We start from the raw sequence: 14,942 nt of genomic DNA, 5'->3' as shown, positions 1-14,942 counted from the left end.
TATGAGATTTCCGAAAAGTATGTGCAGGTGATGTTCATCATCTCATGATCTGGATTATATTCTTACTCATATCCTAGCTCAGTAGTGATATATGGTAAAGTATAAAGAGTATAAAGAATAGTAGTAAACTTTCAATCTCAATTATTGATTGTCAATCATAAGCAACCATTATCTGAGATTGGGGAATGTCCTAGCAATTACAGCAATGCATGTAGTACAGCATGTAAGTGTATTGGGAAAGTAGTGTTAATAGTGTTACTAGTACATGCATGGATTAAGCATCAGCTTCCTCGAGATTCATTGGGTCAAATCGTTTAACAGTCTGTATAACTTCTGAGCCTTTCCTAGAAAACACAAGCTACGAGACAAAAGATCAGCAAGTTTGACCTAGTATGCATGATCGAACCAAGCTCACCAGGTAAGGATTTGCAGTCGAACCTGTGGTATCAGCTAAGACCTCGTCTTTAGGCACCTCCGCCACATCGGAGTCATTATACTTGAACCACATATCAGGCTGATCTGGTAAGTGTCGGGAGTAAAAGAAATAATGACCCCAAGATGGAGAAGATCCTCGATGGATAAAGACGGAGGTGAGCTCATACGCAACTTGGGTGTCTTCACGCCAAATGTCCTCTAATTCTTCTTTCAGCTTCGTGATACCAGCACGAAGCTCTTCAACTTCCAGCTTTACGACATCTTGCTCGCTGTTCATCTGTGCAATCAGTTCCTCGTCTACTTCAGGTAGAGCAATATTCTCCTGTCTTGAAAGGAAGCCAAGTGCACCGTCTAAGGCAGGTATGAATGGCGCGTGCTGTTGATTGTATGTTAGACATTATACTCTCGCCAGATAATGATATAGTATTAACCTTGTCTTGCGTTAGTAGCCGTATACGTTCTCGTCGCGCGGTAAGGTCCGCTTGAATGATTTTTGACCTTGCTTTCTTCTGAGAATCAGCAGAATCAAGGAAGCGATCCATGTAGATAGTTTCTCCAAACTTGACATATGCTTGTGATTTGTATGGCTGCAAGGTCTCGCGATTGAATTGGACTCGCTAGAAGAAAGAATGAGATGGATTAATAAGCGCGATGCAGGCACATACCTGAAGCTGGACTTGAAGCAGTGGAGGAAGATCCACCAGAGCAACCTCCATCCTTGCTTTATTCCCTTCATATTCAACAACATCATCAAAGTAGCCACTTAAACCATCGTAGATGTCGAAGCCATTATCCGCGACATTGATAGGTAAATGTGAGAAAATATCTTCTTTCTCGTGTATAGATGCTCGAGAACGACCCTCGATGCGCATAGGAGTTATGCGTTGCCGAATTTTGCCATAAAAGAGTCTGACAATAATTATCTAGTCAGATGATGTCCAAGACTGATCATGATAATATTTACCTCTTGACTACACTCCCTTTATCTTGCGACCCACTTAAACCATCAAACTTCAGTAGGGCCGTCTCTATCTGGAACATGCAATTATCCATACATTCGGAAACATCATGTTGCTTTCCTATTGAAAATCATGAGAAACAGAAACTGCATGCCCAGGTTTTGAGAATTTACCAAACATCATGATAGAATCAGATGCCATGTTAGTTTTCCTTGCAGGCAAGTGAGGTGGCTTTTGAGTCTCCACCGCTTGCGAGCTCTCGCGCATTTCAACGTCTTCAACTTCCACCAGCTTAGAAGTGGAAGGGTCCGCACTTTTTGATTGCGAGATGCTCTTGCGATGGGAACGAGGGGAATTTGACCGTCTAGGCGAATTCGGCTTTGATACTATGACGAACCCGGCCTTATCACCATCCGACTCTGATTTAGGACTATCTATAACCATGTCGTCCGCTTTTTGATCATCGCGAGGTCGCTTTCCCAATACAGAACTGGGCGAATCAGCGGAATGAACTCGCGTTGGACCATCTTCTACCAAAGTAGCATCTGTGTCGTTGGATGAATCCGTTCCTCCCCTGTCTACTTCTTCATCTTCTTCGTCCCTCGAGGTGACGAGAGCCAGTTTGGCCAAATCGATAGTGGGAGTGACTGACGCCGCTTCACAATACTCCAGTTGCCAAAACAAGTCAGCAAGTTGGCTAACAACTAAATGACATGTCAGTTAAACACAAGTTTCCAGAGACATTATCAGCGTACACTTCTTGGATCGTAGAATTTCTCTTCGCGTGACTAATCTACCTCCGACACGATGACGCTTGAGATCGTCGTCAGAAAGTTTCTCATCCTCTAAGGATTTGATGTCAATGTTGGCCATAGGTGCAACCGCTTCTCTCAGCTCCCTGATGGTATAGAAGTACTACTTGCTTTTTAGTATCATAAAGAAATGACAAAAGAGATGGGGATTACCTGTAGCAGAGAGTTCAGATAGCACGTATTGCCCAGCTGGTTCAAACCTCTTGGCAAATCTGGGCGAGTAGGAGCAATGATATCGCCCGCTACAGAGAAAAAAATCGTCAGTATGATTAATCACATGCAAAAAAAATGGCGAGAAACTCACGATCTTGACCAGTTTCTAGGAACTGGCGCAATCGAGCGCTATCCCTTGCTTCAGAAATTGTGGCCAACGCTTCTCGCATCTTATCGGTTTGGGCTGGTTGTTCTTCAATCTATGCATAATATGAGAATTTATAAAAGGTGAGAAGCTAAATTGATGCAAACCCTCATCAAGAACACTGTAAGCAGCATTGTTTCATCCACATCTTGCGGAACCTCAAGAACAGAGTAAGCACGAGAAGGGTTCATTTGATTGTGCTTCGAATCTGCCCATATACTGCGCAGTTTCGAGCTCCCCCTCGACTCGGCTATCATCCTGAAAGCATCGTTTGCATCTCTTTGGAGATCAGAGCTGTCCTGAGTGTCACGCCAAGCTCGCCTCACAGTGTCTCTCCAAGCTTGCTCCACAAAATCATCTGGAACATCGTCTTCAAGATCGACCCCAAGGGCTCCGTCTTTTCCAAAGCCAAGTGTTTTCGTTGCATTCTGTAGATCTTCATAAGTGTAGCGATAACGACCTCGTTCCTCCATCACTAAGTTTTGTAATTCTTGGGGAGGTATATCACCCAGATCTTGCATGGCTTTTACGATCCCGTAGAAATGACTAAAGTAATCTGGAGTACCAATGGGATTGCAGCGGCACTGTGCCATGTAAGCAAATGCAAGCAGTTCTGTGATGTATGAGGATGTATGAGGATGGCTAAAGGGACGGAAAGATTCAGCTAAACTTACCCCAAGAGTACGTAGTAGGTGTCAACCCAAGAGCTTTCCAAGCTCCACGAATCGGCTCATAATCCAGTAACGTGCCCGGTATCAAACCACGAGGAACTGTTTGCATAGTCAGATTGGTCACAAGAAGGAAGTCGAGGCTTACCTTGATCAGGATGAGCACCTATGGCGTTTTGATACATTTCCCGTGCACTTTCGGCTCGGACCCATAGTTGATGGGGAACATATGCCTTGAGTCCGATGGCTGTATTTTATCAGAAGGTAATTCAAGAAAATGATGGATATGATTCACCAAATCGGCGGTGGTAGTCTGTCAACCATGCACTAAGCTCTACCCAGGCACGCAGGAGCTTGGATCGATTCAGACGTCCTTCGGGGGTACGAGAGTCCGTCGACGGTGGAACCATAGCCATTTCTTCGCTGCCAGTTGAATTTGGAGATATAGAACTAAGGTGGAAACCAAGGTATTCGAATATCTCTCGGCTACAGGATGTTTCAGAACATATAAAAGTGGAAGTTACTATATATCATGCTCACACAATTGGTGACCATCCTAGCTTAGCTTGAAATGTCTTCCTGCCGATAGGTAGTGGGCGACTTTCTCCTTTCCAGAGCTTATTCTCGATAACCCTTCGTTACGATAAACATCGCATTACATAACGTGAAAAAAATGTAGACATACGTGATAAACGTTTCCCAACCTGCCATAACAGCTTCCTCGCTCTTCTTTCCTGGACTTGGGTTGCTGGACCTATCTTTTGTGAAATCGTCCATTAACTTTGAAGGAATAATTCCAGGGATCACATCTGATGCAATGCAGTACATCGAACACTGGCAACACACGTAGATGTCAAGGAGATCGCCCTCTTCTTCGTTATCCATGTCATCACCTGTACTTTCAGCTTCTCCTGTGACGACTGGACTCACTCCTTCCATACCGGTCAAACTGTTGACAGTCATCTTCCTTCGTTTCTGTTTTACTTGAGCAGCAACCTCCCATTCCGCGCGGCGGAAAGGCGGCATGAGCTGATGAGAATCTACGGCTTTTTCGTATAGATGGAAGTGATGCGTTTTGTTGACCTGGCCAAAAGGTTGTTCCCCATCGCCTATGCAAGAACTCGTGCGTTTACGCCGATTCTGGTCAGGAAAAGGATGATGAGGTTTGAATGATTTGGCAAGAGGAGGTAAGATAGATGATGATTTCCAAAGGAGGAGCACCCAGCCGTTATGCTTCCTGCAGTAATATGCATTAGGATGTGGAATTGAGTAGGTCAAGTCGTCAGCAGATGGTGGCGGAGATATATCTGAGGGAACATCGCTCCCTGAAGCAGGCGGAGTAGGCTTCAGATCCGGAGCAGTGACGCTCACTGAGAACAACGAATGATCGGGATGGTGTAACAAATCAGCCAGAACAGGAGGCAACATTCCTGGTCCAGGTCGTCCATTCCATACACGAACCGTGGAGTCCCACCAATTCAGCTCTTCATCTTCATTTCTTCCATCTATATCTACCTTTTTGGGGGTAGTAAATGTAGCATAGTCAGGGGCGGTGTCGTAGCCTCCTGACCAACCATGGTTGCTATCCCAAGCGCTCGTTTCGGGTTTCCAGTTGTATCCTCCTGTACCAGATGCCCATGAATCTCCAGAGGCCTCCCATTCGTTTGTCTGATCGTTCCAAGCGGTAGAAGCCTGACCCTGATCATCGGGAGGAACAAGACCAGGAACACGTCCAGCATCGTCAACAAGATCCTCTCCGACTAGCTGTGGCTCACGAAAGGGTGTCATCTCCAGCGAGTTGTACGTTGGTGGCGGCGTCGATGGAGGTAAGAAATTAGTGTGAGACGATCCAACATGGTTGGGCCGCAATGGTAATGGTGGTGGACCATAGAAAGTGGTGGGAGGTATGGGTGTTGGAGATATGACCGTTTCAGCATTCGATGTCGATGGCAGCGCTGTTGATGAAAGAGGACGTCGAGCTTTCTGGGTATCTTGGCCTTCCATGCTGGGGCGGGCAACTAGCGGAAAGTAGTGGTGATGGTAGTGTCGAACTTGAACGCAGCCCTTTTGTTCCTTTATAAGACCAAGATTGTTCGATGGCTGGGGTTTCCGAAACCATCAAGATCAAACAAGGCGCAGTATAGAAAAAGAGCTCAAGCCTTACAGAATAAAGGATAGCAGTTCAAAACACAGTTAATCAGGCTAAAGAGCTCGATTGGAGATGGCAGACGCGTATAACCTGTATTGGCTTATGTAACGGCTAACCCCCTCGGTATCGATGCGCAGGTGCGCAGGCATAGCACTCTTAAACTCCGTGTGATACAGCAGTCGAGCACAGATGGTATTCATTGTAAACAAGACAAGATCCAAAGGTATATCTCTACAGCTAAATCTACCATATGTCACTCAGAATTTGAAGACCTGAAGTAGGTTTTTGTGAGAAATGTTAGGCAACACTATAAATAACATCCATACCTGGTCCTCGTTGTAGCCCAGCTCCTTCAAAGCCCCAGTCAATGGCCCTTGCGATTTGATACCGGTCTTGTTTCCAGATATCGCAGCAACTTGTGGGGGAGGACCTATTACCGTGGATTGAACTGTCCATGTCTGTTATACTAACAAGAAGATCAAACATACCACAGATAAAGATCTTTACTTTGTCTCCCAACGACGGAGGTGCAATGTGCTGCTTAATGAGGTCTGCAGTAATAAAACCGCTGGGGCCTGACGATAGTGACTAGTGAGATTCATCGAATGTTATTAGGATCGTTCTACTTACCTTTCCAGTTAGCAGGGGGTTTGTCAAGAACATAAACGACATCGAAGTTATTAGGGTGCTTTTTCTTCAGTGCGTCGAATTCCTCGCGAAGAAGGATATCCTGTTCCGTGACATTGGCGAAAAGCAACTTGAACTTCGTCTTGTTGGTGTTGTCAGCAAGTGCATGAGCAAGAACTTGGTATAAAGGCGTGCTGAAGACTGGTGAAGCACGAGATTTATATACTAGAACTCTGCTTACATTCCGCTTCCTCCACCAATCAACCCAACCTCCTCAAATTCATTTACTGTATGAAGGTAAGTTGTTATATTCATATTTTCTCCAAGTCAAGACTTACTCTTATAAGGCCATTTCGGAAGAGGACCTTTGAAGGACATCTTGTCTCCAGGCTTCAAGGTGAAGAAGTATTTCGACGCATTGCCGGTCTCGTACTTCTTCACGAGAAGGGTAAGTTCTCCCTCCTGGTCTGGGTGCGAGATGGGGGTATATGGGCGGTATATAGGCTTGCCTTTGTCATCCTTCAGAGCGTCGGGGTCAGCAGCCTTGACATAGAGACACGAAGCCACGGGAAGCAAAGAGGCTTGGCCATCAGGAAGCTCAAAGATGAATCTAGTATAGAATAGATAGTACCTCGATTGATATCCGCTATAAGGCTGCTATTAACTTTTTGAACTCACTTCGCTGTATTGTGGTTGTACGGTTCGACCTTCTTGAGCTTGAAGTCCACGAATTTCTGTGGATCAAGAGGGCTTGTCTCCTGCACTTTCTTCGCTACTTTGGGTTCACTGCCTCCGAGATAAACGTAGGCACCGAGACCAACAATTCCAGCACCACCAAAATACAGAGGAAGTTTGGACGATTTTTTGGGCGCTGCAGCTTCAGCGGAATACCGGCGAGCGTTTGCAGCCTACAACAAAATTTAAGGATGAATAAAGGTGATTTCACGCAAAATACAAGTCGACACGTGCCAAAGACCGTGCTACGGTAGCGGCGCGTATGAAAGACATGGTATGCACACGCCAAAGGACAGAATATCAAAGGTCGTTGTAGGACAAAGGTCAAGTTCAAGTTCAGGAAACGTTCCGTGTCTTTCCGTTTGAGCAGACGAAAGCCTGAGAACACTTTACTGCAGTGCTAAGCAATTCTAAAAATCTCTCACCTCGTGCTTTATAACCCAAGTTTGTCAGCTTCTTAGACTAGAATAAATCTGATATATCAACGTAATAACCATTGGTTGAAAGAGAGTGAAATACATACCAATATCTCCAAGCCACCAAAATGTATAACACTTGCTCACAATACTCGAGCTTACTCGGCGATCGCACGATCTGTCCAACCTAAAACGACAATTTTTGCGAATTGCGGAGACGGACCCCCATCACCGTCGGAGAACTCCGTATTATATTATCTACTTCAACAAACAGTAGATATTTTTATATACCATTGGTGAACACGTCTATCACTCCTTTCTCTGCCTTTTTTTTTTTGGGCAACTGCGATTTGTAAATGCGATATTCAACTCGGATGTGACATCGGGTATTTGTGGAGGAACTGGTATTTGGGGTCTAGACTCCACAGATTTACTGTAGGACCCCGACTAACATCCGGAAAATTGGATCAAAGTTCTGGACACTTCTTGCCATTTCCAATTATAAGAATATAATTCGATTGCCACAAACAGGTGGACCAACAGGACGGTCATCTCTTCCTCCTCGTCAAATCCCAGTATTGTTAGTTTCTTGCTTTCCATAATCCCTTGCAGGTCCTTGTCATTGTTCTTGAACCCTCGGTCTCCCCGCAATCAAGATCTGCACAATGTCGTTTGTTAAACTCAGTATATTCGGTACCTCCTTTGAGGTAAGCACCGCTGTGTCTTGGAATCTGAACAGATAGTGTAGAATCGGAGTGATACATCGCTCTTACAGGTGACAACCCGCTACGTCGATCTACAGCCGGTAGGCATGGGTGAGCATGGCTCTTTCGTTGATCTTTTGGATTATCCGGTCTAATTACGACACTGGGGAAGGGGCATTTGGTCTCGTTTGGTGCGCTCATGGAGATATTTTCTGAAGCATCCCAGTACTAATTTTCTTCTGACAGCTCGGCAAAAGATCAGCTCACAGGGTCATCCGTCGCGATCAAGAAAATTATGAAGCCATTCAGCACCCCTGTTCTCAGTAAACGAACATATCGTGAACTGAAGCTGCTCAAGCACATCCAGCACGAAAATGTAGGTTATTGGCGGGCACATACAGCCGATATATCTTACTTGTTTATATCCACAGATCATCAGTTTAAGTGATGTATTCATATCACCGCTTGAAGACTTGTGAGTACCATTTTCCTTCCCATCTTCTTCTCATTGGAGCATTTTGCAGATATTTCGTGACGGAATTGCTTGGGACGGATCTTCACCGACTACTAACGTCTCGTCCTCTGGAGAAGCAGTTTATCCAGTACTTTTTGTACCAAATTTTGGTACGCAGCGACCCTGTACCTTTCTTTGATGTCGCTCTTATCTTGTACAGCGTGGACTCAAATATGTTCACTCCGCCGGTGTCGTTCACCGTGATCTTGTAAGTCTCGCTATTTTTGATGTGCAATCATGCAGTATAAATCATTTCGGTACAGAAACCAAGCAACATACTAGTCAACGAGAATTGTGATCTGAAGGTTCGAAAACTCGTCTAGTTGATTTTCCACATTAGTCACCCCGTTCGTTACCTGCTCAGATCTGCGATTTTGGTTTAGCAAGGATACAAGATCCACAAATGACGGGTTATGTTTCGACTAGGTATTATCGTGCTCCAGAAATCATGTTGACCTGGCAGAAATACGACGTCGCCGTCGACATCTGGAGTACAGGATGTATATTTGCTGAAATGCTTGAGGGAAAGCCATTATTCCCTGGAAAAGATCGTGAGTCTCCTCTGTTGGAATTCACAGTACGACGCCTGAACCTCCTGGTCGTAAGACGTGAACCAGTTTTCCATCATCACGGAACTCTTGGGTACCCCACCCGATGATGTCATTGAGACAATCTGTAGTGAAAACGTGGGTGATCATCTCGGCATCTTTATAGGACTTTTTTCTCATGATCACAAACATAGACGCTTCGCTTTGTACAGAGTTTACCAAAGAGAGAACGTGTTCCATTCAGCCAGAAGTTACGCACCAAAGATGAAGATGGTATGCCGCATCGGCTTTTCATTCTTGAAATATCATCTAATCATATTTATAATTTGTAGCATTAGACCTGTTGGAGAAGATGTTGGTGTTTGACCCTCGAAAACGGATAGATGCTACGGAGTCCCTTGCCCACGAATATGTCGCTCCCTACCATGACCCAACTGACGAGCCAGTTGCTGTCGAGAAATTCGACTGGAGTTTCAACGATGCCGACCTCCCTGTAGATACATGGAAGGTCATGATGTATAGCGAAATACTTGGTAAGGACTCCTTCCTTCTGGGGAGAAATATCTCATCGCATCATGGTGTCTCACAGATTTCCACCAAGTTGGCGAAGCAATCACTTCCGCTGGCGGTATTCCCGAGGGTGCACTGGCAGGACCTCAGACCACGGCTGCGGCAGTCCCACCAACTGAGTAACCAGATGGATCAAATTTGACCCTTTTATAATTGGTCGCTTCACCAGTATTTTCTTGGTTCGAACAATCGACTCCTTCTTTTGACGGCCTTGACTTGTAGACGCCTATTTTTTTTATTCGCCCCCCCCAAGTTCAAATTTCCATCAATATTTCTACCTCACTCTTTCCAGTGTCTCCAGTGACTGTGCTACCCCTTCCCTCGCTGCGCTATGTTTTTCTCCTGGAAAGTAGGTTCAAAACATCGCCATTTTTTGACTGTATACTGCTACACATAGTATCGCCTTCAATACCTACATCCTTTGTACTTCCTCGTATCCTCTATCAGCCCAAGTAGTTTCTTTTAGCAATGTAAATCTCGCAATACACGTACGGGTAAATCTCGAGATCAACTTTGTGACTTCTCGCAAAATATTACATGCATGTCACGTGTGCGGTTCGCGCTCACCTGTAGTTATGGGCGCCTACAAGGCATGGTTTTCTACGTTCCGTGGTCTGGTAACTGTGCAATGCACGTTGTGTGCACGCTGTGATAGGCCTTTAGACGTGTCTCATCGACGCTGAATCGAATACGCGTATACCCTATACGTGATAACATTGCTTTAGGTGGAAATTTTCCTAATATCCTATGATTCCTGAGCTAGACTGACAACTTAAATGCAATTACGCTCTTTCAGTCAACGTCCAATAGCCTCGTTTCACTAGCAATACACTCACGAGCGGGTTGGCATAACTTTAGTATACAATATCTGACTCAATGCCGCCTCGTCGTCGTCCGACTGCTTACGAGATAAGCTTTCCCGATGAAGCTCAAGACGGTAGTGGCACAGACACTAGCGGCACTCAGAGCGGCCGAAAACGCAGCCTCGATGGTCTGTCTGACCAAAGTGTTCGTGTGAGTACAAAAAAAAAACGCCTGACCCGAATATATGCTGAGTATATCGGACACCTAGGGTTCTAAACGCCGTAGTCTTGGTAGTTCTCGTCCTCTGGCAGGTGTGTGAAACACTGACAGGATATATTACTCAGAATTTAGTTAATCAGATATTGACAGTGAGCCACTACCATCACCAGCCAAATGAGATACGTGAGACGAAAGACTTCGTGGTATTCGGCGAAGATCCCGATGAAGACGACGACGGTTCCAAACCCGTCAGGTCACTTTCCGACTTCTCCATCTTTGACCCCAATCATGACAATGAGATGGTTTTATTGACGGCTCTGGAAGAGGACGATGGAGTTATCGATCGTCACTTCGAGGGTGCAGGCATCGTCGCTCCCATATTTGAAAACGACGAGGACGAGGGTCAGGAGGACGGCTTAGAGGAAGAATTGGAACCGCAGTTGATACTCCTCGGTGCAATATTACGCTATGACTTCGATTTCACGAAGCGAGATGAGTGGGTGGACTATAGATTGTGTGTAATATTTGGATATCTGACTTTCTATTCAAGCCCAGTATATATCGAAACGGAGCACTCTTGGTATCAGCTCAAGGATCCATCGCGGAAATACCTTCGTTACTTGCGCTCATTTTTGGGATCACGACGAATAGTGCAACTGGTTATCTCATCAGCCTTGAAAGAGCCTAACCGAGTGTATAAAGACTTTCTTCAAGAGTTTTTAACATTGGACATACTGGGGCATCCCCTAGAAGAAAAGGACTTATGGGCTGCAGTAAGGCTAGATACTTTGTTGTGGCTACTTATCACTTACTTTCGGTTTTAGGTTCCTGATCTCAGCCTGGCCTTGGAGACTATAGAAAATCCTGATAGAATAGCAGAGTCGCCTCTTATTCAACATCTTCAGCGTAAAGCACCGACGGCTCTTCCTAGAAGGGCGGGCCCTGCTGCTACGCGGATTGCTAGACCTTCCTTCCCCAAACGGCCTCTTCACAAACTTAACGGAAATTTGGACCTAGCTGTGCTTCGTACGGAGAACCAGAACCCAACCCATGTTACACCGCTTATAGCCCAAATGGCAACAGGTTACTTTAAAGAACACTTGATTGTAATTGGACCACGTCCAAAGCCGTTGTCTGAAGCACCAACATATGATCCACTACTGAGAATGCGTAGATTTATAGAGCGAGCCGCAGTTGAAGAGCGACCAGTCCACATCCAACCGGAACAACGGTTGAAGCCAAGGTCCCGCTGGCTTCGATGTGTTCAGATTGGTGGTGTAAACTACTCGGTGAGTTTCGTTGGTGTGCTACTTTGCTGATATGCATCCTTAGCTTAGATAGTTAGGTGACGTCGTCGTGGTTGCAATTGGCCAGTACGAGAATAAAAAAGCCCCCGAGTTGCCTCATCCGAAGGATATTCCTCCCAAGGCCCATCTAGCTGATTTCTTTTGGTAGGTCATCTACAACTACAAGTCCGATATGTATTGCTTATATTCCATCAGGTTTGCCAAGATTATATACCTTGACGGAGAACACGAAACAATGCATGTTCTTTGGTTCGAACATAGCACAAAAACTGTTTTGCAAGAAATTAGCGACCCACAAGAGCTCTTTTTGACAGACATATGTAATTCTCTTGCCTTTTCGCTGATTGTGGGCAAAGTCACCGTCCATTTCCCGGACCCCTTAACGAAACTTCCGACATTCAAGCCACAGGATTTTTATTGCAGGTTGGTTTCCAAGCGGTGACACTCATAGTATTTCTAAATATGAGTCTAGGCTCGTTTATGACTGCAAAACTGCATCCTTCACGGATATCAACGCAAGACAAGCATCCTTAGCAGTAAATAGTGCACCACCGGATAACTGCCCTGGTTGTCTGCTCGTCGAGCACAGAGATCAAGAACTGTACGGAAAAAAGATAACCAATGGCGTAGCATGGCATGGTGTCAGTTATCACATCAATGACTTCGTTCTCATCAAGGCGAAAGAGGGCCCATGTCATGTGGGTCACTTGACGAGCATCTCATTTCCAACTAGGTTGCGGGAGAGTGATGAACCCAGCGTTAAGGTCAAATTATTCGGGCGCATGGACAAGCTCGGACTGCGCCCACACAATATAATCAAAGACGAGGTTTGTCATCTTATTTTTTATTGTTTCCACCGCCCCTGTTCAATGTACTGTATTGTCAGCGTCACTTGTTCGCCACTGATGATGAGATGGAAGTCGTATTATCAGACCTGCTCGGACTATGCTTTGTGTATCCACACAATTCACTACCAGATCCCAGAGCTTGGCTATTAGCTGCACCAAACCATTTCTTTGTCCGGTATCACTTCCCCTCCTTAGACGTACGGTCTTGGAACCAAAGGAGGGACATGGAGCCGCACGAACTTCTCATATGCAAAACGTGCGTCCAGGAAAACTTAGACAAACATAATACTTTGAAGGAGTTTATGTCCAATGCTCGACGACGACCTCTTCGCGCATTCGATCCTTTTGGTGGATCAGGAGCATTTGGATTAGGTCTGGAGGAATCCGGTTGTATAAAGGTGACACATGCAGTCGAAATTTCACCTAGTGCTGCAAGGACCATGAAGTACGTATTTGCCACATATATTATATGCGCAACTTATTGGATCTATCGTAGGCGCAATTGTCCGGATACCACTGTGTACAACCAATGTGCAAATAAGATATTACAGTGGGCTATAAAGAAGCATGAAGGGCTTCCAGTGGACAGGCTTAAGACTATAGACAATAATAAGAACCTACCTCCGCCTCTTCGACCAGGGGATATAGACTGTATAGTAGCTGGGTTTCCATGGTGAGTGATGGTTCTGCTGATATTCGCGATAAGCTCAATTCTGTCCAGCCAGCCCCACTCTCGGCTGAATATGTACCAGAAAGCCAATGACCTAAAGAGCAATCTCATCCTCAATGTCTTATCTTGGATCGACTTTCTACAGCCTCGGTACTGCATATTTGAGAACGTTCGCGGGTTCCTTCAGTATAACCTCAAGGCTCATCAGGTTGATGAGCATAAAGTTGCGGGAGGCATTGAAATGGGTGGCTTGAAATTTGTGATGCGGGTGATGATTGCTATGGGGTACGTATTGCTTTGAATCGTGAGACCAATACTTCTTTACACGTCATACAGTTACCAAGTTCGTGTTGGCTTGCTCCAGGCCGCACATTATGGTACTCCACAGACCCGCGTCCGCTTTTTCCTTGTCGCGTCGAAGCATGGCTACCCGTTACCAGAACTTCCTCAACCATCGCATGACTTCCCTCTTGTAGATAGTCTGGAGATTAAGTTTCCAAACGGTCACTATGTTCGTCCCATCAAGTTCATGAACGGGACAGCGCCCCATAGTTATGTGTCTATTGATGATGCAATACACGATCTTCCTTTATTCGATTGGTATGGCCTCCGTATGTGTCTAGGGCGACCTAACTCACGCAATGTGTTCTATCTAGGAGCAATCCGGACCGTGCTGGCAGATCTCGCCAAGATCCGGAAACACGCGATGATATCAAGCAAGTCAAGTGCGACAAGCAGAAAGCTTGGTGCGGTCTCCGTGGTCAAGCGGTATACCGACATGAACCACGCACGGCCTTCCAGCTGTGGTGCCGACGGAAACCAACTGAAGACCTTCAGCAATACACTCGAACTTACCTTCCTATCAAGGTGAAAAGGTGAGCCTGATTTGCCATATATGTATCCCAAACTCAGCATAGCTAACGTATATCCAGAGTGAGGAGTATCCCTCTCAAAGCCAAAGCGGATTATAGGGGTATGTGCACAGAACACGTCACAAACTGCTTGCTCATATAAAACTTCATAGATATGCCTTCTGCTCTTTGGGAATGGCAAACGGCGAATCCTGGTTCTGCAATGGCTAGATCTGGGTTTAGACCTGGTAATCCAACTACATCTCGTCAGATATGTATCGGTGTTTCTCATCAATTTGTAAAATCCAGGTCTTTATGGGCGGTTGGATAGAAGTCTCTGGTTTCAAACCACAGTGACTAACGTTGATCCCACTGCAAAGCAATGTCGCGTCTTGAATCCATATGTAAGTTATCCTTATTGTCAAATACGAGATATAATCTAATCTCTTTTCTTTATAGTGTATGCGGATCGTAACGGTACGGGAACTTGCAAGATCGCAAGGATTCCCTGATTATTTCACTTTCTACGCTGACGGCGATAACGTAATAACAGTTAGTTTAAGTATACCAAGTGCATCTCTTCTCCCGTTCTAACTGATATTCCTTTTCTTTTACTGCTAGATGCATCGCCAAATTGGCAATGCAGTCCCTTGGCCCGTGTCACTCGCATTGGGCAGAGAGTTACGTTCTGCTTTGATCAAAAAATGGGAGGCTGATCGCGAGGGCGCCATGGTTATGGACTGAATGA

At 45.4% G+C, this 14,942-nt stretch overlaps 4 protein-coding genes across 4 annotated transcripts; 2 read left to right on the top strand and 2 right to left on the bottom strand.

Moving 5' to 3' along the window:
- Positions 1 to 157: 157 nt before the first annotated feature.
- On the bottom strand, positions 158 to 5,146 carry SERLADRAFT_353805 (uncharacterized protein; the record flags this gene model as incomplete). The annotated part of the gene is made up of 16 exons (XM_007313047.1): positions 158 to 358; positions 416 to 811; positions 867 to 1,052; positions 1,101 to 1,344; positions 1,400 to 1,514; positions 1,568 to 2,098; positions 2,150 to 2,309; positions 2,360 to 2,448; positions 2,511 to 2,619; positions 2,672 to 3,177; positions 3,381 to 3,479; positions 3,528 to 3,718; positions 3,773 to 3,865; positions 3,918 to 4,066; positions 4,229 to 4,743; positions 4,861 to 5,146. The coding sequence occupies 16 exons, from the start codon at positions 5,018 to 5,020 to the stop codon at positions 275 to 277; spliced, it is 3,627 nt and encodes a 1,208-aa protein (XP_007313109.1).
- A 403-nt stretch (positions 5,147 to 5,549) lies between these two features.
- Positions 5,550 to 7,334, bottom strand: SERLADRAFT_456050 (uncharacterized protein; the record flags this gene model as incomplete). Its single annotated transcript, XM_007313046.1, has 10 exons — positions 5,550 to 5,653; positions 5,708 to 5,811; positions 5,870 to 5,956; positions 6,012 to 6,202; positions 6,250 to 6,295; positions 6,347 to 6,618; positions 6,687 to 6,916; positions 6,978 to 7,121; positions 7,169 to 7,205; positions 7,267 to 7,334. 8 exons carry the CDS (start codon positions 7,014 to 7,016, stop codon positions 5,639 to 5,641), a joined length of 984 nt encoding a protein of 327 aa, XP_007313108.1.
- Positions 7,335 to 7,690: 356 nt separating this feature from the next.
- On the top strand, positions 7,691 to 10,064 carry SERLADRAFT_359241 (uncharacterized protein; the record flags this gene model as incomplete). The annotated part of the gene is made up of 13 exons (XM_007313045.1): positions 7,691 to 7,866; positions 7,935 to 7,974; positions 8,036 to 8,054; positions 8,110 to 8,239; positions 8,295 to 8,338; positions 8,388 to 8,487; positions 8,538 to 8,585; positions 8,641 to 8,682; positions 8,742 to 8,928; positions 8,984 to 9,063; positions 9,120 to 9,198; positions 9,258 to 9,458; positions 9,515 to 10,064. The coding sequence occupies 13 exons, from the start codon at positions 7,825 to 7,827 to the stop codon at positions 9,616 to 9,618; spliced, it is 1,116 nt and encodes a 371-aa protein (XP_007313107.1).
- A 307-nt stretch (positions 10,065 to 10,371) lies between these two features.
- SERLADRAFT_432870 (uncharacterized protein) lies at positions 10,372 to 14,938 on the top strand (the record flags this gene model as incomplete). Its single annotated transcript, XM_007313044.1, has 18 exons — positions 10,372 to 10,509; positions 10,568 to 10,610; positions 10,669 to 11,014; positions 11,069 to 11,291; positions 11,343 to 11,807; positions 11,860 to 11,969; positions 12,021 to 12,248; positions 12,298 to 12,652; positions 12,712 to 13,118; positions 13,170 to 13,346; positions 13,395 to 13,628; positions 13,680 to 13,943; positions 14,000 to 14,218; positions 14,276 to 14,316; positions 14,368 to 14,442; positions 14,504 to 14,598; positions 14,654 to 14,746; positions 14,816 to 14,938. The coding sequence occupies 18 exons, from the start codon at positions 10,372 to 10,374 to the stop codon at positions 14,936 to 14,938; spliced, it is 3,636 nt and encodes a 1,211-aa protein (XP_007313106.1).
- Positions 14,939 to 14,942: the final 4 nt, after the last annotated feature.

This window comes from Serpula lacrymans (genome assembly GCF_000218685.1).
Source record: "Serpula lacrymans var. lacrymans S7.9 unplaced genomic scaffold SERLAscaffold_1, whole genome shotgun sequence".
Taxonomy (NCBI): Eukaryota; Fungi; Basidiomycota; class Agaricomycetes; order Boletales; family Serpulaceae; genus Serpula; species Serpula lacrymans.
Note: the sequence above shows the minus strand (reverse complement) of the source record. Positions and strands in the feature narration are given on the sequence as shown.